The sequence below is a fragment of the Calypte anna genome, chromosome 3, assembly GCF_003957555.1.
Source record: "Calypte anna isolate BGI_N300 chromosome 3, bCalAnn1_v1.p, whole genome shotgun sequence".
NCBI classification, from domain to species: Eukaryota; Metazoa; Chordata; class Aves; order Apodiformes; family Trochilidae; genus Calypte; species Calypte anna.
In genome coordinates this window covers 61,135,010-61,157,509 of record NC_044246.1, presented here as the reverse complement: position 1 = coordinate 61,157,509, position 22,500 = coordinate 61,135,010, and the positions used below count along the sequence as shown (strand labels likewise).

The 22,500-nt window shown below is 40.8% G+C and overlaps 1 protein-coding gene across 1 annotated transcript in view; it reads right to left on the bottom strand.

The window, feature by feature from the left end:
* Window positions 1-15,874, bottom strand: part of ARHGAP18 (Rho GTPase activating protein 18) — a 61,137-nt gene extending 45,263 nt beyond the window's left edge. The window contains exon 1 of the mRNA XM_030448248.1: window positions 15,707-15,874. Within this exon, the coding sequence (XP_030304108.1) occupies window positions 15,707-15,780 (74 nt within the window). The 5' untranslated portion in view covers window positions 15,781-15,874. The remainder of the gene's footprint in view (window positions 1-15,706) is intronic.
* Between the last annotated feature and the right edge of the window lie 6,626 nt (window positions 15,875-22,500).

The window sequence follows — 22,500 nt, the reverse complement described above, 5'->3', positions numbered from 1 at the left end:
GAAAGAGAATACACCAGGAAGTGAAATAGATACAGTATTTGTAATTCCATTATTGAGAAGCACAGAGAGGAAAGATTTAAATAATTTATTTTTCTTTTCACAGTGGAAAAAATAAGCATGGCAACAAAGCTAGATTTAAGCTATCCTGGCAAATACCAAGACCATCTAGTAAAGTACAGTTATAGCCATGAAATTATTATGGAGCCACTTTTGTGCCTTTAAGAACAATTAACTTTCTAAAAGCATTAGCTCTTACTATGTTTAAGGCCCTATTAGTTAGATCTATAACCCTGTTACTTGCAAATATAAGGCCTACAGCACAATACAGTATTTTTGTTTATGCTTGAAGGCAACTGGCACACATTCATAGTCAGTTCATTACATTAGAACCCTTACATTGAGAATAAATCATAAATTTATTTGTATAAGCATTCTCAAACAGCAGGCAGTGAAATCTGTGCAGGATTGCAAAGATACTTTGCAGGGAAATTATTTTCATTGTCCAAACAAACCCCCAATAAAGACCCAGTAAGACAAAGTAGGTATAGGTGCTGGAGGAGGGAGCAAAAAGGGTTCAGGAGAGCAGCACAGGAAAGGCAGGCCAGCACACAAGTATACTGAGGGATGCAGGTCTGTTCAGAAGCAAAATGACACTGAGAAAGCTTTTAAGAAGCTTCCTTAAAGGATAAGAGAGAGCGAGGCCTCAAGGACACTGAGGGATGGACCATCTGGGTTCAATTCAGACTCACTGTAGGAAGAAGGTGTTTGCAACTAGGTGGTTGCTGGGATTTCAGCTGCTAACACAAAAACCTGCATGTTTCTGCACATGAGGCAAACCTCCTCTCAGGAATTCCTCCAGCAGGAGTCAGGCAGAGTGTGCCATGGCAGAGGTGGAGGGTACAGGTCTGCCCTCAACCTGACATTCCCATCAAATCCCCTCCCTTCAGAGCCACCGCACAAAGAGGGAAGCAGCAAAATCCCCTATAAACTCAGCAAAAGAGGGCACCAAGTCACAGTGCTTACTTTTTATCTCTGGGGGCAACTGCTAAAAGCCATGAGCTTTTGCAACATCTCCTTACCTACCAAATTCCTTCTTCTGAGCAAATATTCCTGGGAAATACTTCTTCCTGGGGTGTAACAACTGAACTGGCTGCAGCCCTCTCTGACACCTCTGCTAACAAGCACTTCCAAAGGCATGGTGTCCTACAACCCAGGAGGAACAACAATAAATAAAACAGAATTATATTAATATATTCCCTCTACCATAACATTTCTGGTAGTTTTTAAATGTCAACAGACAACCAAGCAAGCAGGAGTAACTCAAGACAACAGATTCCCTCCTTCCCTCTCCCCTGTTGAAACCACATCTGTTTTCTGAATATTGGCAGAGAATATATTAAAAAGTGTATTCTTTTCAACCAAGCTCCCTGCAAAGCTTTACTGGTTCTTGTATGCATAAATATGTCCCTTCACCTACAAATTAAATACACAGATTTACAGCTGCTAATTTGAATATGCAAAAGCATTCATGTGCAAGTTTGGAAACCAATGGTAGCCCTGACATAAACACCTGGTCTGTAATTTATGAGCTCCAGCTGCTCCACTGTTTCACCACCATAAGTTATAAAAACACCTTCTACACCCAGCAGCAATTCCCTGTAACCTAATATGTACATAACACTAAGGAAGGAAGGATCTGTTATCTGTTCTATCAGGTTCTAGAGGAGCAGTGGGGACAGGAAGCCAGATTAACCTCAGCCACTAATTCATTCTCACAGTCTCCCTTGCTAGCATGCCACCCATCACTCCTATGGCAGTGTTAACTCCCATGCTACCTGCCCACAGGTCTCAGCATCAGCACTTAAATATAAAAATGAAACTTCAACAGCAGAGATCTGGAAAAGTTTTGTTTGTTTCTCATAAGATATTTCATAGAATTTTCATGGTTGGAAAAGACCTCTTAAGGTCACTGTGTCCAATCGTCAGCATCCCTCCCCTCCTCACATTTATCTATATCTGTATCACCCTGCACACTAGAGCATGTCCTGAAGTGCTTCATCTAAATGGTTTCTAAATACTTCCAGGGATGGTGACTCCACAACCTCCTTGGGCAGTCCATTCCAACACCTGACCACTCGCTCAGTAAAGAAATTCTTCCTTATATCCAGTCTAAAACTCCCCTGCTGCAGCTTCAGGCCATTTCCTCTAGTCCTGTCATTATTTGCTCAAGAGAGGAGGCCAGCACCTATCTGCCTACAAACTCCTTTCAGGTAATTGTAGAGAGCAATAAGGTCTCCTCTCAGCCTCCTCTTCTACAAACTAAACATTCCAAATTCCCTCAGCTGCTCCTCATACAACTTGTCCTCCAGACACTTCACCAGCTTGGTTAATGAGATGGGAAAGCCAAAGAGAACATAATAAAAAACAAAGAATGGGCGGGAAAACAGAAAAGAAAAAAGCAGTGGAAATTAAGAAAAGGTAAACAAAACATGCAAATTAAGTACCAATAATTTAATAGAAATAGCTGTTCAAAAATGAGGGAAAAAAAAAAAGAAAAAAAATCCCATATGTATTTTAATATAAATTGATCACAGTTTTACACATGTAGTCCTTTTTTTTATTTCCACTAACAGCATTACAATATTGCTCTTTACTCTTAGATCTGATTTATTGTTGGCATAATCACTCTCCTTTCCATGGGGGTACATGGGTTGCAAGTTCATCAAAAGCTAACATGGTCATGGAAGACTGTCGTATTTTCAGCTGGCAAGAGGAAATGTTCGACTGTTCAGAAAGGGGAGGCTGGCAGTCACTGCTTGCTCTGCAGCTGAAAAACACGTGCTGCTAGTTAAATGAGAAAAAAATTGTTTCCAGAATTATGGAAGTGGAAAACCAAAAGAGCTCATACCAACTTTAAAATGAGTTTAAATTACACTCATCAAAAACAGCATGCAGGGAGGGAATGCAATCGTTCTGGAATTTAAATATCAAATACTGGTAGCAAGTATATTTTTTTAAAAAGTGTAATTTTTTAGATGTATTAGTTATTTATATGATAATTCTTAACAAAAATAATTTAGGAAAATCCTTTGTTTTCTTTCCTAACCAACACCTCTCTTTACCAGTATCACACAAACAACATGTACTAGTTTGTAAATCAACATATAGGTGTTTCCATATATTTTTCCAGCTAAATAATTCTCCATTATTATTGTTCTGTAAAGGTAAAAAGTCTGGTTTTAAAGATGGCAAGCACTTATATAAAGCAACATTAATCCATCTTTTAAAAATTATTCATCACTATTGTCCATAACTCTGCATTCCCAAACAAAAGACTCCAGCGGAGGATCAACTGCCAGCAAAAAACGCAAGCACAAAATGACATTGTACTCTTTTAACTTTCCCCAAGTATCTAGAGGTTAAATCTCTGACTTCAACTTTACACACATTCCTTTGAGTAAATGTGGTAAAAATAGCGCAGACTCATAACACTAAGTAGCTATGATTACAGACCCCAGTAATAATCAAGGAAAATGAAATACAACGCTTCACAAATAAAGCATTAAACCTGAAATAAGGCACAATCCATATGCAGATGCTTCTATAAATACAAATCCTTTTTTTTTTTTTTTTTTTTTTTCCATATGTACACAAGCTGTGTGCACAAAAACATGAGCAATGTGATACACTCTTGAGTATAACTACCCATGATTTTTAGTTATAGGACTAAGTTCCCCATGCTAGACATCTGTACTTCCCATTAGGAGATGCATCTTCTACAAATGAATACCATATGGTTTTATCCAGTATCACACGCACACACAAAAGCCAACATTTGATGCATGCAATATTAAGTCATACTTGAAGACTGCAATTTAATTAATCTGAATATATACTATGACCTAAACCTGAAATTTGGGGGGAAGGGGAAAAAGGAAGTGAAGACAGACTGGATGGGCCTGACCTGGGTGGACAGAGCAGAGACATTTCTAGGCAGCAAAGGGAACAAAGTATGAGGCAAACCAGAGCAGAAGCTGCTGGAAGTCCTTCACTCTCAGCTCAGATGTACTGCCTGACCACTCTGACCAGTCCCCAGCCCTCATGTTGCCTCAGCACACCAGGTAGGAGCTCAGTGGCTTTCCAGCACTGAGGCATTCCCTAGGAGCCCCTAAAAATTAGGGAAAAAAATTAGGGAACCAGCACATATCAGCAGTGCTGGGGAGCTGATGGAGAAAGATAACATCTCTGGGCCTGATCTGGGTGACAAATGCATCCTTTGAGCTCAGGCAGGGTGACAAAGTGAGCCCCTTCCTACCAGAGCTATTAAATGCCTTATTAATATTTTCTGCACTGAATGTGCACTTTCGTATTTCTTTGAATAAAAGAAGAATTTGATTGTATAAGTAGCCAATTCTATCTCAGAGGACAAAGACTAATGCCAAAATAAGGCATCTGGACATAGTGCAGAGGCTATAATTGTGCTAAGAGGTTAACACAGAAATTGAAACATACAGTTGTCAACATCAAAAGGGTTTGCAATGTAAGTGCAATGGCAAGAGGAATAGAAACTACATAACAGAAAAAATACAACACATTTTAACATAAAGATTAAAAGATGATGTTAAAAAGAAAGACTAATGCCCATATACCTAAATTATACTCTTTTCTGGATTCTCAACTCTCTAAATGCAAAACTAGTTTGTATACCTCATAGCTTCTATCACCCTTGTTGGGTGCTTTCACCAGAGGTGCTCAGATCTTGTTACACCCATGTAAAAATGTTCAAGCATCAGATTATCTACATCCCTACCTATAAGTTAGGCTGCAGCTAAAATTAACAGAAAAAGAAACCAAAACATTATATGCAGATGTGATCTTGATTCTTCTATTTAATAAGAACAGGAACTCCTACTAGTGATACGTGCCAGATAACCCACTTCCAGAAACATCCTTTATCCAGTTGAAGCTCTTATGGATCAAAGTCAAATTACATTGTGTATATGAAATCAGTTACGCGAGAAGACTCGGAGGGTGAGAAAGAAATAGGGTTCAAAAACCTCTAGGAGACCAACATAATAGAGCATGGCACAAAAAGCACCAACCTTGTCCAGAATCAGAGGCTGTGCACCTATGTCAACACACATGGAAGGAAAAAAAGAAACAAACCTGGCCAAGCCAGGTTGAAGGAAAGGTTTCTCAGCTTAGGCTCAAACCCACCAGAATACAGCTACACAGCTATGTGACAGGTTTGTGGTGGTGCTGGGCTAAGGTCTGAGTGTGCTGCAGTGGAGATGTGGCCCAAGGAAGCTGCCACTCAGCACAGCCTGGTGATCTATTCATGGGAGAGGGAATATAGTGTTGCTAAAAGAATTTAGAGAGCCTGGCTTCAGGCTCCCATGCAGTCTGAGGTGCATGCTTAGACTATAATCCAAAATTTAAAATCTCTGGAAAGGCTATCATATGAGGTTGCCTATGCTGAATGCTCCATTGCCCCATTCCACCTTGTCCCTTCCCCTGCTCTGCCTCTCACTCGCAGAGCCCTGTGCAGAGGTACTGACTGACGGTCACACAGATGTGAACACCATACACCTTCAGAAGCTGCTTCCTGATCTGAAGTACAAAGTATCAAATACCAGCTTTCACAGCATGATACTCAAAGTTTTCTATAAAGTCTCGTGAGCAGCTCCTACTTACTAGGAGAAAAAAAGATGGTGTTTTAGCTTGTTCTTGTATGCCCCATACACAGTAAGAAGTTCAGAGAAATAAAGTTCTTTTCTTAGGTTTCACCTGAAAGAACAAGTATCACAGTGTAAATACACTTCTCTAAAAAGGGAAGGCTGATATAATTCAGATCACTGCACAGGTGCCTGGATATTTTAATTAGTACCTAATATTATAAATTACTGATATTTGTATGTCTTAATGCCTTAGTCTCTTTTATCTTTAAATCAGAAAACACTAATGTGATGAAAAGTTAGGTTGTTCTTCCTAGCAGAAATCATATAAGATACTTTGATTATCCTTCTCGTTCCTGACACTGTTTTGAGGTACTACCTTGAGCACTATGAAACCAAAACAATCTTTCTGGTTCAAAGTTCAGAGCAAAGAAAGGTGTGCTTAAACAAGGCACAAGCCAGCAGCCTTTCAAGAGCTTATTAACTGACAACCAACCATCCTTTAGAAGCTGCACTTTAATTCACCTCATTACAGTATGTGGGAATCCAAGCTGGGCTTCTGGGATTTTTGGTGTGGCAAGCTGCACGAGGCCACATGCAGATGATGAGGGGAAGGCAGGTTACCTGCAGCTCCATAGGAGCAGTGCAGGTGCCCTGCACCATGACACAGACCTTGATCCCAAGGATCTCTTCTCACTCTGCAGCCCACCTTTTGCAGGTAGAGGCCGTGCACACAGATGAAACACTGAGCAGTGAGTCAGGACTAAATGAGCTGGAGATAAAGCTTATGCCAGCATTAGAGTAGATAATGTTGCTAGAGACATAGAGTTGCTTTCAGGACAAGCTGTACCTGAACAGACTAAAACTGTCAACTACTAAGCCATCAAGTATCTTTTTATCAAATCTGAACCAATGGAGTTAAATTGTTTCAGGTGAGCCTCTCGCTGGATGTAGCTGTATCCAGTACTAGGACTCATAAAAATGAGTTATCGTGTCAAATTGCAACCTCATAATGGTACTATTAAGCTGGCACAGATAGAGTTTGCTGCCAGAGTTCTGCCAAATCCACCATTCCTGTGGGTTTCTGTCACTCCTCTTGTGCCAGCTCCGTCATTGATGCAGACACGTGCTCAACCACATTAAGAAACTAATCTGTCTGATAATGCTTGCAAAAAAAATTGCTTTCAGTTGGATTTATTTCTTTAATTCAGCTCAACCTACTTCAGTCAGCTCAGCAGTGCCAGGGCAAGAAGAACATTGGAAGGAAACTCCAGTTTCAGTGATTTTTCAGGCTCTTTTCAGCCTTTACCTATTTCAGCCTAATATGGCCATGACTTGCACCCACATCAAAACTTCTGCTGGTTCAGCACAAGCCTTAGGAGGCACTCTGAGATGAAAAGAAAAAGTTTGAGGAAGTAGTGTGGCATCTCCCTCCTGTGAGGATGCTTTCAACAAAAGAAGATATTCTTTAAGTCTAGCTAAAATACAGGCTAGACTTATTTCTAAGTCTAGAAATAAGGAGAAGATGACACAGTCAAGTCATCAGAACAGTTAGTAGGACACAAAAGCACAGCACTCCAAACAGATCATAGGAATGAGGATGACTATTCCTGCAGTGATAATACCATCACCAGTGTTCCCTCACCTGGTTGTGGCAAAGGGAATCAGGCTGTACAGCCAAGCTACTCTACAGAGTGTTGGATCTATCATCCTTTGTGCAACTGCCCAGAGAGAAAGCATCTTCTGCTGGCCCCTGGTAATCACAGCTCAGGTCTCCCCTTGAGAGGGGGAACTGAGGCTTCTGGTTTCTGCTCCAAGGCTTTTGCTTTTTATCTGGGATCCCAGACTCATAACCACAGTAATAATCATATACAATATGATTCCATGGGCCACTGTTAGCCTACAAGAACTTTCTGCTTGAGTTAAAAATCTCAACTTGTGCTCTCTTAAAGCAGGGGCAAAGGTGCCTGTTACCCTGGATATCATATATCCCTGGGGCTTGCTGTTGTATTTTATTAAAGGCAGAGAGTTTCTGATAAAATATTGTCTCTATCAATGGCCTTGAGTCCCACCAACTATTGTTCTGACAGTTACATAGAAATTAGCTAAAACCAATAAACTGATTACAAATAAAATATTTAACAATGTGCTTTACTGAACACATTATCACTTAATATTGAGCAAGCAATTCTCACACATCTTAAGTATTCTGCTGGTTTTCAAACAGGGAAATGAAGTCAAAATATCTGATTTCCCTAAGCCAGAGTGAAAGCTGTCTTTAGTGACTTCTGGACAGGAAAAAGACATAGTCTGAGAACTGGCAAACTGAAGATTTGGACTAATGCTATATCAAGCAAAACATGCCAATTGTTCTGCTGCAGTTTGGCATTGAGTATGCATGATAAGATATTAATTTATTTGGTGAAAACATCATTGTTGTTACCTTGCTGACTTCTCATGTGTGGTGTAGCTTCAACCATAACTCTAAGCACACTAAAAACATTCACATTTGCTCCTCCCTCTCTAAATACTTCACCTCAAACCATTCACCTCAAATCCTCAACAATATGGGAGGCCAGGCAAAGTAAACATTCTAAAATATTTTTACCATCACCTTTTGGCCTAAGAAGCCTCATTAGGAAAGAATGATGTTGTAGAAAAAAACTCTGAAATTCTCATGGAAGCATTTCTAGACTAGTAGGATTGGGATGCTAGCAGGAAGTGCAGGGAACAGACTCACAGAACAAGGTAGATTTCTGAGGAGCTTATCCTCACAGGAAGGTAAGACCAAGTAAGTACCCATTCCTGGGTATGCCTTTATTCCACTGTAATACCAGAGACTTGGTGAAAAAAAATGACTGAAGAATATGCTCATAGTTTCAGCTTCCTGGGGAGTCTGCGTGGTAACTGGCATAGGTGCCATATGCTGCCTACAGTATCACCAAAACTATACCTCTAAAAATGACAGCTACAATTGTTCTTTTGAAAAGTTTTTTTATTTTACCTACATCCAAACACTTTAAAAACAAAAAAGAAAACTCATTGCAAAACCAGCAGCCCTCAGAAAACAGTCCACTGTCATGCTGAAAACACTCAAAATTTAGGAGTGTGGAATTTTTCTTCCCCTGGTCAAGTAGATTGAACAAGGAGTCTGGAGTGGCAGTCAGTGCCCCATGCATAACAGGTATCTGTCTGCAAGGCTACTCACTGCAGGAACCTCACTATATCACTTACTGTAATTGCTGCCTCCATTCAACCATGGTTTTCTGATTCACAGAAGAAAAAAATGAAGGTACATACTCAGTAACTCTAGTAAAAAAACATTAACTACAGAGAAAGGTGCTGGCATTGTACATGTTGCCAAAACACATGCGAGTAGCCTTTAAAAACCTCTCAGCTTTCAGCTCCAGCCTCTCTAGTAACAGTTACAGAATCAGTAAAATATATTAAAAAGCTCTGATCTTCCTCTTTTCTGCTATGTAGCTCCACTGATTCAGCAAAGTTATTCTCATTTTATATCTACTTAAGGGTCTGACCCAGAGTCAAACTGAACAGACTAGTTTCACTGATTACTAGAGCCTGTTAAATCAAACCTACATCCATGACACAAAATAATCTAGGTCATCTAGTGAACTGTTGGTTTTTCATACTGACAGATGCTAGATGGATGTCTAAGTGCAAGAAGCTGTAACAATGTCTACACAATGAGGACTGTGATGAAAAAGAAGAGCTTTAGCAAATCTAGGGCTCAAAAAGACAGACATGCAACTTGAAGCGAGTTCTACCAGCATGGTTAGAAAACCAAGACTGTGTGATTGCAGTATATACAACTGGATAAAGAAGTAATTTGCAGCACAGAAGTGAACGACTGACATTGAAGTAATGCAGGCTAGGGGGTGAAGGAGAAGCAAAGTTGCAGAGCAAGTGTAGAAAAGGATGCTGAAAATGCTGAAGTGTCACAAAAAGGATTTTCACACTGAAGAAACAGAGACTCAGAGAGAATTATTTGCTCCATCTACCAAGATAATAATGAGAAGCAACTTGACCATAAGCAACAGACGCTAGGAAAGCTCCTTAACCGATTAGCAAGAGTCAAAGGCAGGACCAAGATAAATTCAGAGAAGAAATCAAGTGAAACTGTGAGAAAGAACAACTCCATAAAGCAGGAATCTTAAGCAGGAAATCTTGGGATAACACATCTTGCTGTCAACAGATCAAGTTAGTGGGATTAACAGATAAGTAACTAAGCAGTACATTAGGGGTCTCCAGCATACTGCATATTTACAAATGCATGAAGTACAAAAGACAAAAAACAATGCTTAATCAAGAAGTTTAATGTATTGCTGCCTGCCAGCTTTATCTGAAGATGCTAGTAGGCATCAGACAATAAACAGTGTTCAAATTAGTAGGCAAATCCAAGGCAGGAAAGACTTATTTTTAATGCATTTAGATACAGCCTATTCTCATGTTGAGCCTGTAAATTTTGTAGATATAAAGACTGCTGTGATTTTGCAAAGTCAGTCACAGTGTGATACATGTGTGCTTTGCAGAAGAAAAGCAACACGTGGAAATACCAGTATCATGAAAGATGATGATTAGAGTTAGGAACAACAAATGCTGTGATGATATGGAGAACATGAAATCTGTGCTGCACAAGCAGATTGCAAGAGAAATTGCAAAAGGCTCATCAACTTGAGTAGGCTGTGAGTAATCAGCTTGTGAGTTTGCTGCTTGTACACTGAGCATTACGTGTACCCCTCACAGTGCTTTAGTCCTTCACAATGGATTTCAGTTCCAAGAGTGAGTCATTGGAGGGAAAAGAAGGGGAAAGGAAGGAGAGCTTTTCTCTCTGAAGGAATGGAAATGGAAACTGTCCTTGAAAAAAAGGCATGAATTCATGCTTACCACTACATTTCTTTTTGTTTTAAAATGCCAACTATTAAGTCTGCAGATCAAATTGAGCAAATATTTGAACAACGAATGAGGCAGATTATTCCGTTAAGGAAAGAATAAACTCCTCTTGTAGGTGTAATTTGTGATGTCTATTATGGTCAGCATTTGAAAAAATCATATTTTGTAGACAATTCATAGGAGAACCCTTTGTCATTTTTCCAAGCCCAAAAGACATCTGTCATCTGGTTTCTTTCACAGGGAGATCAAGCAGTGAATGGAAGATTTAGGCCATAGTGTCCATAGAAAACACCAAGTATTTTATGCTCTTCATTCATCACCCACCCCCACAGTGAACACAGACACTACCACTACTAAGTTAGTAAAGCACATTCTTACAAAGACATATAATAATAAATATTTTGTTTTATGCAGGCTTAGACACCAACCCAGCAAAAAGGACACTTGTCTACAGCAAAACACAGCTGGGACCCCTGGTTTCACTACCACACAGATCCAAGCTTCAGCTGGCACTTCTCAAAGCCATGAGGACTCTGTGACGAAGCAGGACAGTAAGCCTCATGGACTACAGGTCCTGGCTAGTGTCAATTCAAAGAGGAGACCTGAGGTGGCAGCAATCTTCTCTTGTACAGTAGCCAAGGGTTACAGCATTCTTTCCAGAACTGGCCTGGGGTTTAGTTCCATCCCAGGGAAACTCATCAGTCTCATTTTCCAAGTGGGTACCAGCAAACCAAGTGCAAGGTTAAATAGGGCAAGTAAGGAAGGGTGCATAGAACAGCATGGCCTCTGAGGAAGAGAGCTGTGTCCTAGGCTCTACAAAATGTTAGAGTCCTTCGTAACAAACCATTAGGAATATGAAGATTCACAGGCCCTCCAGGCAGATTATGTTAAACAGGCGCTGGGCTTCAAAGCCTTAGAATGAAAACTGCTCTTCCAATGTCAATTTAAAGACACAAAGCTGAAGTGTGAGCAAAAGTACCTCTGCTGGCTGCTGGTGAGCAAGCCCAGTGACTCACTGAAAACATACAGAGAGGCTCTCAGAGGACAGTCTGAGGCAGCACGGGACACAATGAAGAAAGGCAGCCTCCCACAAAGGAGAAAGATGTAAAGAGCAAACCAAAGCCAATCTCCAGCCACCACATTTCAATTAATTTATCTGTTACTCAATTTGCACTTGAGGCTTGGCTCTTGAAAATACTGTGCAGCAGAAAGTTATTTGCCTCATTCAGTTAGATCTGCACACATTCCCTTGTAGTTTTGCTATATCCTATTCTCCACTCACTGAATACTTGGGCTTAGCCTTATCACTGCATTCAAAAAGTATTCTACAGACACGTATATACACAAATGCATATACATATATATGTATACACCCACATATTCACTCATTCTACATGACAGAAATACTCCCACAAGGCATGCTCTGATGGCATTTGATCGCCTAAGGGTAGGCCCATGCAGCCATATGAGAAGAGTGTTGTTATCTGAAATGCCTACATGTGGGGGCAAGCATGGCACGGGCCCTGAAGTCCTTTCTGCCACAGTAGGTGGGGTAAAATTCTCCAGCAAGGAACCTCACTGGCACAGGAAATCTATTCCTAAGGGTGTGGATTTCATATTTTAGGTGTATGAGGGTGACATCTACAAGCAGTCACTGCAACAGGGTCTTGGACTGAAAGCTGATTCACTCTTACTTCCCACAGTCCATACAATAAATGCTTCCATGAGAAAAACAATACAAAACTACTTAAAACTTGTGCATGGATATCATTAAGAAAAGGAGATGACACCGAAACACATGTTGTATTAAGACAACCAATACAGCATTAGTAGACCTAATGGGTTAAAACTGGAAAGTGAAAAAAATGAAACAATGTGGAAGGAAGTACCATTAAAATTTAATTGGATATTGGGTAATCTGTCTTTGCCATTTTTCTGAGGAATTTCTTAGAGAAATACTTAAGGATACCACAGAAGCCACCCACAATCCATATCTACACTATATGAAGATTTTCCCTTCACTGATATTTTAAAGGAAAATATAAAATACACTTTTCTATGGCAAAGAAGACTTTTCTGATGTTATTTTGTGCATCACCACTGGCAAGGCAATATTCCTAAGCTGTCAAAGTTGGAAGCAATCATACCAAGGCTGTTCTAGAATTCAGCCTAATGAACCAATGATAAAGTAGGCCTTTCCTAAAGTAAATAGTGCACAACCCCACCATGCCTTTAAAAAAAAAAATAAAAAAACCCAAAACAAACAAACAACAACAAAAAAGTAAAATAGCTTAACAAGCTAGTATATCAGTAAAATTAATAATTTTTATGAAGGAGTAAGTCTCATATGCCTGAAGGAAAAAAATAAATGGTTCAAAAGTATAGAAAATTCCTAGGATGCCACTTTGTTTGGAGCACAGCCAATGTATTGCATTTTCCAGGATGTACCAGCACCATGCTTCCCCAACCCTCTGAAGACAAAGCAATCTCTAACATGAGCTATTCTGAATGTCTATGAAAAAAATAATTCAACATAGTTTCTCTATTAATCTTTCCAAAAGGGCTGCTTCATTACAGCTGGCACTGTATTACATTGACTTCCTGACATTCTGAGCACTGTTAAAAATTACAAGGTTTTCAAAATAGTTTCTAACCTAAGTATTGAAAGTTGTCCTTGTTTTGTTATTTTTTAAAAGGATGAAATAAGCTACAGTTTTCCACCAGTAGTAAAATGTAGAATCTGGATGGCAAAACTGGTATACCCACATACTGTTCAGAGCATAATGGAAGAGCTCATTGCTAAAAAATATTTTGGAATTATACAGGTTAGAGTATTTGTTCTATTATTATCACAAACCTCTGCACATCTTGGGAATGCTGATGAAGAATTAAAGATTTAAAAAAATGGAAAAAAAGACCAAAACAAAGCAAAAAAAAACCCGCAAAACAGACATGTTACAAAGTTGCAGAAAAGTTTGTCTGTTTTTAAAATAACAAGTGGTCTTCCCCTTCCTCCCTGCTTCATGAAAATATTCCCCCTCTATGTCACTTCAGAAGTGGGAAGACTGGGAAGCCACCAGGGCTCCAGAGAAGGTGGAATAATTTGAACCAGGACCATGGAGCTAAGATACTAGTTAACCAAAGAAAAGGGACTGAGGTCCAAATTTAGAGTGGCACAAGAGAAAACCATAAAGGTATCCTCTAGGATCTTAGTTTAATGAGCTAAATGGCAAACACATGGCCTGATAAGCCTCAACACTGCCGGAGTGGAACTCAGGCAAAATAACTGTGGGAATCCCTTTGTGCAGCTTTGATGTATGAATTTGTTTGCTATAACTAAGGAAATAACCCCGCTCTTCACATTAGTTCCCCCCCTCCCCTTCCTGAATCCCTCATCAGAACACTTTGTGAAGGATCACTACAGCTTGCATGGCAAAGTCTCAGTTTACCCAGGAGGCTGTCCCCAGAAGCAGCTGCAGAGAAACGGATGAGATAGCAGCTCCTAATGCTGCAGCATTAGCATCAGCAGGGGAGACAGGTTTCTAGGACACAGAGAGGCCCCCAGGACCATGCTCACACATCTGGGGTCTCTAAGGGCTATAAGTAATGGCAGCTTAGAGCTGTGTACCAAGACAGCCCCTCATTAGATCTTGATAGCCTTCAGACACATAGATCCTTACTCAGAAGTGATCCTAAGGAGCAGGGAAAATGTTTTTGTTTATCTTGTCCCTCCTCTGTGGGAAGTTTAAGGAGATGGAAAAAATTGAGAGATAAAAGCACCACAATCAGAAATAGAAAAGTGGTGGATTTTGTGATTTCCTGCAAAAGTGCATATAGTTTGCATTCAGTAGTAAACAATGAGATCTGCAGTGGCCTTATCTATGCAGCTAAAATGACACCAGGACTTAAAGTGAGGTTCACAAATAACATTAGTTATGGAGGAGGAAGTACCTCAATAAAAAAAGAGGCATGGCTTTCTGGTTCAAACACAGGGTAGGCTGCATTTCTCAGTTCTGTTCCTGCCATTGCCAAGGACTCTTGGTGTGACATACCATAGTGAATAGTTATCTTTTGTCCAGGGTGACATACTGTACTTCCTTTTATCTTCTTTTAATCGGACTACAATCTCTTTGATCAAACACACTCTTCCTATGCACATGGAAGCAGTGTGCCAGTTTCAATACCTTCCCAGTTTCAGCTGCTTTCTCAGCATTAATAAAAGCACCACCTTTCTCAATGGGACCTTTGTTGACAGTTTCAGCAAGGAAGAGAAGCCTGAACACACCATAAAGACAAAACTCGTTTCCACACAGGACTCTCTCTGGTCATTGATATGGAAAAGCCAGCAGTGCTTCTGCCTGTGCTAAAGAAATGCCATGAGGCACTTGGTGGTCCTGTGCCCTCATCCCAGTGAAGATGTCTTCTTTGACCTTTACCAGTATCACCTTTCAAGCAGAATGACAAGTGCTTTTAAAAGTTTGTCTTGCATCTTCCTTCCATATGTCACAATAAAACAGTAACAATAAAACAAAACAGTAAAGCACAAAGCGTTTACGTTAAAATAATATAAAGAGGCCACAAACAGCCCGAGCCCAAAGACTTCGGGGTCAAGCTCCCCCTGAAGCCATGGGGCAGCACCCACAAGCGCACCCTGCAAGCCCTCCACGCTCAAGTTTAAAAAAGAACCGACCTTTAGTTAAATCCCTTTGGCTTTAACACCGACAGCGCACTGGGGCCGCCTGCGGTTCCCGGCTACAAACACCTTGACAACAGCCGGTGCCTGCTCCTTGCGCTCGACTCTCAGCAGCCCAGCAAAGCGCCTGGAGTTCGTTTCCACGACGCGCAGGAGTTGTTAGAGAAAGGGGTGGGAAAAAAAGGACGGGAAAACCCGTTTGGGGAGGATTTGGGACAAAGTGCAGAGATAGGGGAACCCTACCAGCCCCTGCGGGCAGGAGAAACAGCTTCTCCCTGCGCAACAGCTGCTCGCAGAGCCGCCTCCGCTCCTCCGCCCCGCCGCTGGAGCCGCCCCAGCCCCGCAGCCCCGGAGCGCACCTGCCGCTGGGCCGGGCCGGGCCGGGCAGCGCCCACAGCCGGGCCGGCCTCCCCGCGCCGCCACTCACCCTCCGGGAGCGTCCCTGCCGCTGGGGTGGTAGGCGGTGAGGACAACGCCGCGGGATCCGGACCGCCAATTCATTGTGTGCACCGCCGCATCGCTTCTGGGGACGCCGAGGCGGAGCTGGGCGGCCCGGCCGCGGCCCGGCGCAGCCCAGCCTCCCGCCGGCAGCGCAGTGGGGCAGGGCCGGGTGACGGCAGCGCTTCCTGCGACCCGACGGGGCAGCCGCCAGGGCCGCCCTCCGCCCGGCCGAGCTGTGCCCCTCCTTCTGGCTCTGGCACCAGGGCTTCCCGTGGGTGAGGGCAGCGGGTGCCGGCGGCATCGGCCGCTCGCCAGCGCGGCGGGACCCAGCGCCTGCCCGCGGCGTGTGTCTGCCGCGGCACCGGGGATGGGCCCCCCGGGCACCCGCGGTCACACACCTCCCGCCCCCCAGCTCGCCCGCGTTAGCGGTCTGTGTGCTGCCACGCATCATGGAGTGATAAAAACCAGCGGTTCTTAGTCAGGCTGGAGTTTGTTGTAAGGCACAGCGAAGAAATCAGTCAATTAAATAAAAGTTGCAGCAGTCTCTGCCCCCCGTAGGCTGGCTGGGCTGTGGGTGCTGCGTGCCGCAGGCGGATGGCTGCGCGTTTAGGGGTGACCTGCGAGTCGCGGGGTGTTACAAATGCAGAGCAGTGATAAAAATAAGGAATGCCTTCAGTGTTTTCTTTGTACGTTGTCCGTTTCGCTGAATTACAATAGTACTCTGTGCTTCGTCTAACTTTTCATAAATGAAAGTGATTTGTTTTTTGTAATTACAGGCTATGATTATAAAAATCAGCTGATGATAATAACATCAAGCAAGGACTCCAGGTGTCTGAGCTGCCTCAGAGCTGCTGTGCCTTAAAAGAGCAGCCAGTGTCTCCAAGGTCAGGCTCTACCAACCCGTGACAGCTGGAGAAAGGCAACCTTGGGTCAGCAGTTGTGGAAGGAACAAGATGCTCTGTGCCTCTGTGCAAACCTGGTCCACTCACTGCCATGGTAGAGTTTTGATTTGGTAGGCAGGATCTGTACCACAACACTCAACCCTGTATTTTTTTCCATGGCAACAACAACATAGGTTGTAAATATATGCGAGGTACTTAGGTTTCAAATTTGTGTTTGCATTCACAGAAGCCTATGATTTGACTGACCAATCATCTTTTTTTTTTTTTTTTTTTTTTTTTTTTTTTTTGACGTAAGTGAATGGATTAACTTCAATATGAGTGTAACTTGCACTGCATTTACTTTTTCCTTTTAAAACAAGCAAACAAACAATCAATCATTCAACTGCTTTGCTTGCAGTTAAATATATGAAAAGTTCAGTACCACGCTACATGAGGTATTCTGGAGCATGCAGGTACCTGGAGTTTGAACCTTCACTTGTTTAAACCATTGTACACCTAAATAGGGAACCTCCATGCAGTCGCAGATGGACAAAGCATTTTTCTGTGCAACTGTTCTCCAGCACACAGTTACCAAGAGGGGGCAGCACAGATATTCCGACCTATGGAAACTGTGAAGTTGCTCCCAGAAGAGAGGCAAACAGGAAGTACTTCCTGTCATGTTTGAGCAAGATCAGGATGGGCTTCAGAGTCCTTGGTGTTTATAGGTGGTGATTTTGCAGAGTTCGCTGGTGATATCCAGACATTTTATTACTGACTTTAAGTAGATATTTTCATCTGATAGATTTCTTCTTAAAATAGTGACCTTCCATAGAATATCAAACAGAACATCCCCAACTTTTTTAAAGAAGGGTGTCATCATGAAATTTTGCATAGCCCCAACATTACAAGCACAGGGAAACCGTTACAGAGCTGGCTTTTCATTGTTTAAACCACTGAAGATCAACTGCTGCCTTAGTTTTAAGTTTATGGGAAGAATTGAGGGTAGGGGTGGGTTTTAATAAAGTCTACATCTTCCATGACTTCTCTAAGATGTTTTATTTACAGGCAGTTGGACAAAGTGTTTTGGCTAAATATTTTTTGTATGAAATTTGATGATTTTAAATAAAAATGTTCATATTTAGGTCTTTTTAAAAAAGTAAATGACTATTAAAACCAACAAAATCAACAGCTCAGTTTTGCATATAAATTAGAATACAGAACATGCTTATTTTTAGTTATGAGCTATTTTAACCAGCAGTACCAGGGCAGATTTATGATACATATAAAATAAGGTTGTTGCTGTTCCATCTCCATAGATGTTTTCAGTTTCCAAAAGAAATGGATAAAAGAGAAGGCACAGCTACAGCTCTGCTTCAGCAATGGCTTAGTACCATGGCTACAACATCTTAAGTAGCAGGATGCACCAAGAGCAATCAATACACTGGGTCAAATTATCGGGATGTTCCTACTCACATGCACACACACACAAACAAGGACAGGACACCTCTGCAAAACTTAGGACTATGAGAAGATAGCCCTGCACTCCCACTGCAAAGGTTCAGCACTCTCTCTGCATCTCCCATGCTGTGTCCAAAAGGCAAAAATTGAGGCCTAATCTCATGTAAACTCATAAACAAAACTTGTCTGTTTTCACTGGCCACTTCAGAAGTACATCAGCATAAGATGAGAAAATACTCTATTAATAGTCTGTCACTTCAACCACCTGCTGGTGCCTTCGACTCTTTTTTTAAATGCAGGTGTCAATTGATAAGCAGTCTATGCAGAATGCAAAATTATATTGTTTGGGACCCAAGCTTTCTCTTCTAACCTAAAACAAGAAAATAAAAAATTGTTAATACCAGAGTCTTTAAGGCCTGGCCATTTCTAAAAGTTCAGCTAATTGGCTGCATGCCAAATACCCCACTTAGTCATAAAACTTCCCTTAAAGAAAATATAACAGAAAGAAATGTTAAACTATTTAAAGTGTTTAGTGCTTAATGAGTGCTTCCCAAAGCCCTTTGCCCAAACTAAATATATATTAGGTGTTAGGAAAAAAAATATAAACTCTTTTTTCTTTGATAAGCATCTTAAAACACATCATAATTAAGACACAACATGCCCTGCATACACCTGCTGCTGTAAAAAGAATACAGAAACAAGATGCAGCCAATGTGGCACCACTAGGGACTACTGAAAGAAAATTTCAGTGCAAACGAAGAAATGGAAGAACTTGCCTCCTACATGGGGCAGGGGGTGGGGAGTAGAGGTGGAAAATGGCAAAACCCAGAATGAGTTTGTACCAGTCATCTGGAGAGTAAAAAAGCTTCCATATGTATATCACAAGGAGGGTGAGAAAAGGAGATAGAAAAACATAAATTCTGTTAGTATATGGAAATGGGGATTAAATTACTGATAAAACCAGCAGAGATACTAATTTCCTTCTTAAATATGTCTTCAGTGTGGCACACTTCAAATGGGGAAGTGGATTTAGGAGCTTAACTCTAGGCACAGATTTTTCTTTACTATGTTTGACAGATTGATGGGATCAAACTCTGGACTGTCACAGCAGCATAAGACCAACATGGTTTTCTTTGTTGAAATTACCCTCAATTTACAGTAGAGCCAGCTTGAAAATTTTGACCTACAAATGTATTATTTCTGTAAAGTGACATGAATATCACCACTCTTTCAACAGCATATCTTTTGCTTAAACAAACACAGTCAGCAATTGCTGAGTTTGCAGTTATTATTCATGTTCTTAACAAGGTACAGGAATGCTTGTTTGGAAAGTAAGGTTGTTCATAATCAACTAGATAAGAATGCACCATTTGAGGCATATAGCTTTATGTGATAAAAGGATATATAATTGAGAAAGCAGATTACAAATCAATCTATCTTACTGCAGAATCCAAGACTGTTTTTCAGAGTTTAAATATTTAGATTAAGATGTCATGCAGTGCCTCCACACTTAATATAATCAATCACCAGAGGCAAGCAGATCATGCAGGGTTCTTGTGTATAGATCTTTCTTTACAAAGCAATTGCTAAAAGCAGAACCTCTCAGCGATACCATCCTTCATCACTACTTTGCAGGGTTTGACCATGCATGTGTTCAATGTACATTTTACTCTTCAGTGCAGAGCAACTTTTTTTTCCTTTTTAAAATTTTCCCAAGTAAAAAAAATCACACTGATATTCATCTTTTGTATAAATATATTATTATGTATTTCACATATGTGATGGGAGAGTTTTCATATTCCATGTTCCTGGTAATGTGTCTATAAAATGCAATCCAATGAAAAGCACTAGCTTGAGGGAATAGTAAAAAGTGATCTTACAAATTCAAATTCACAGACTGACTTCAGTGGCAGCATATGGGTTTGTTTCTGCTCTGGGTTTGTTGATTGCTCTGGAACAAATGCCAGCATGTTTAGACAACCAACACTGTACTGAAATGAAACTACAACTGTACTTCAGGACTCTTTAAGTGTACTTTTATGCAGGAGAGCTTTACCCTTTCTATAGCACTATCTACTACAAAATTTGTTCAGATGGTTTTTAATTTAAGCAGAAAATGTGTCATAGGCTTCACATTCAATTCACATTCAAATAAAATGGCAGCCCTTCCATTATCCAAACTGTGTTTCCAAGGTTTCAGCTAGCAGACAGAAGACATGAAATGGAAAGGTGTTTGTATATTTTAAGATGAAATCTAGCCATTATTAAGCTTCATACTTCATGTATGGTTGCACTCCACTACATAAATAACCGTAAATATAAACAGTGCTCTGTTGGCATTAATATACAAATGCTAGGAATAATATAAAAAAGATTACAGGCTACATATGGGTATGAGGCTGAGTTCAATTACTTAACACTTAATGTCAATACCCATGCAACTGATTTTATTAAACTCCACTGAAAGTCTCTAAAAGAAATGCACTTTTAGAGGAGAATACTCTGCCCCTGTGCTAGACCTCCTCTTTAGGACATAAAGATGAATCTCACACTAGAACTGTCTGTTTATTTCCACTAACCAGAAAGGCTGACTACATGAGTGGGTCCTGTGCAGATGTCCACATCTGTCAGATAAGATCCACCTGTAATAGTTATATGTTGCAATTCAAAATATGTAAGACATAAAGTTCAATAACAATGTGTACCATATGGCATGCACAATGTGGAGCAGTCAATATTGGTATGGAGGAGATGTTTCAGACCAGCTCACAAATCCCTGAATATCAGAGATGGGGAAGAATTCACACCCGTGTACACAGAAAGCACACTTGTACAAAGAAAGCTGGTAATGTGTTTGCTAGTCAGCACTTTATAAATATTTGTCATGGTCTGATCCTGCAAGCTAATACACATCCTATATTCAAAGTCTCATAAAAGAAAGAAGAAAAAAAGAAAAAAAGAAAAAAAGAAAAAAACCCACAACAACCACAAAACACAATACTATCAGGAGCTAGCTCAATATGTGGGGGGAATTTAGCAAGCAAGACACAATTTGCACAAAACATCTGCAAGGGTATGGCCACAGGCAAAAGAGCTGACACCCTCCCAAACTTCTGAAAATATTCACCTTTTCCCTTACTGCCCTTCACATTGTATATTAAAACAGCTGATTCTATTTTTTCCCATAGAAAATAAGAGAAAAGAAGAGCAGAAGAGTAGAAAGGGACACGTCTTATGTTCCTTTCTTTTCTTGCAAGTTGCTCTAAAATGTATCTGGTGCTCTCTGGTGGCTACTTCTGTAACTCTTAATTCGATGACTGCAAAAGGTGAAGCGGTAACCATCAGTGCTGCTTTTGAGATTGTCTGTAGGAATACTAATGAGCACATCAGTTTACTCTAGTTTACCCAGTTTGATTTTTCTTGAATGCACCACCCCCTGGAGAAATTCAGATTTTGCCCATTGCAGCCCATCTGCTGACCTTATTTAAACCAGGGGGATGGGAGACTGTGTGTGTGCTGAGTAGGTGAGGTTCTCATCTCATCTGCTTTATGGTATTCCTCATGGTCAGACAGCTGCTGAATTTTAACCAGAGGTATATCAGTTTCAGTAGTGGTAGTCTATCTACATTTATCTGTAGTATGACCTCGCACAAACCCTCATATCAAATTTTGTTTCCCTTTCCCCATCCATATAATGAGGGTGATAATACCTAGCTATATAGGAGGATTATTCACCGTATGCTCAATTACATTGAAAAGTACCAAAAAATGCAGCACATTACTCCCCTTTACATCACTATGTTTGCTTTCTCTTGGTGTGTGATTTAATAGGGATAAAATGGCATGGATTTCTGTATTCACAAACACAGACAACAGATGATAAATCTAGTACACTCTGCAGTATCTCCACATGAGGTAAAGGACTTTTGGAGAAAACTTAATACCACAACTGCTGCTTCATGCAGTTTTTGAAAAGTGGAAAGTCAGCATGAGTGTTGAGGGCTAAGAGATTTTTCACTGGTGGCTCTGAATGACCTTTTTCTCTTGTACTAATCTCGATACAATTTTGGTTTTATAAACCACGACTTCATATATGACCATAAGTATGAAAAGACAGTTTATTTTCTGAATATAATGGTATTTGTCCTTCTTAATTCTTCCAAGATGTCACCTAGATGTGGTGCACACCAAATGCATTCATTGCACGGGTAGATATACTCTGCTAGTGTATAAAAATGAAATAAAGACAAAATAAAAACTCTGGAGCATGGTGTCTCACATTCCTGTTCACTTCTGGTTTATATTTGTAAAAGGCAGCTGTATAACCCTTCAAATAGAGGTTTTTTTCTGGTTGTAACATGCTACATGCTTTTGGTTTTCTTTCGGGGAGAGATCATCTATCTTCCTGATTATCCCTGTTGACTCTTTCTTGCATCTGTTC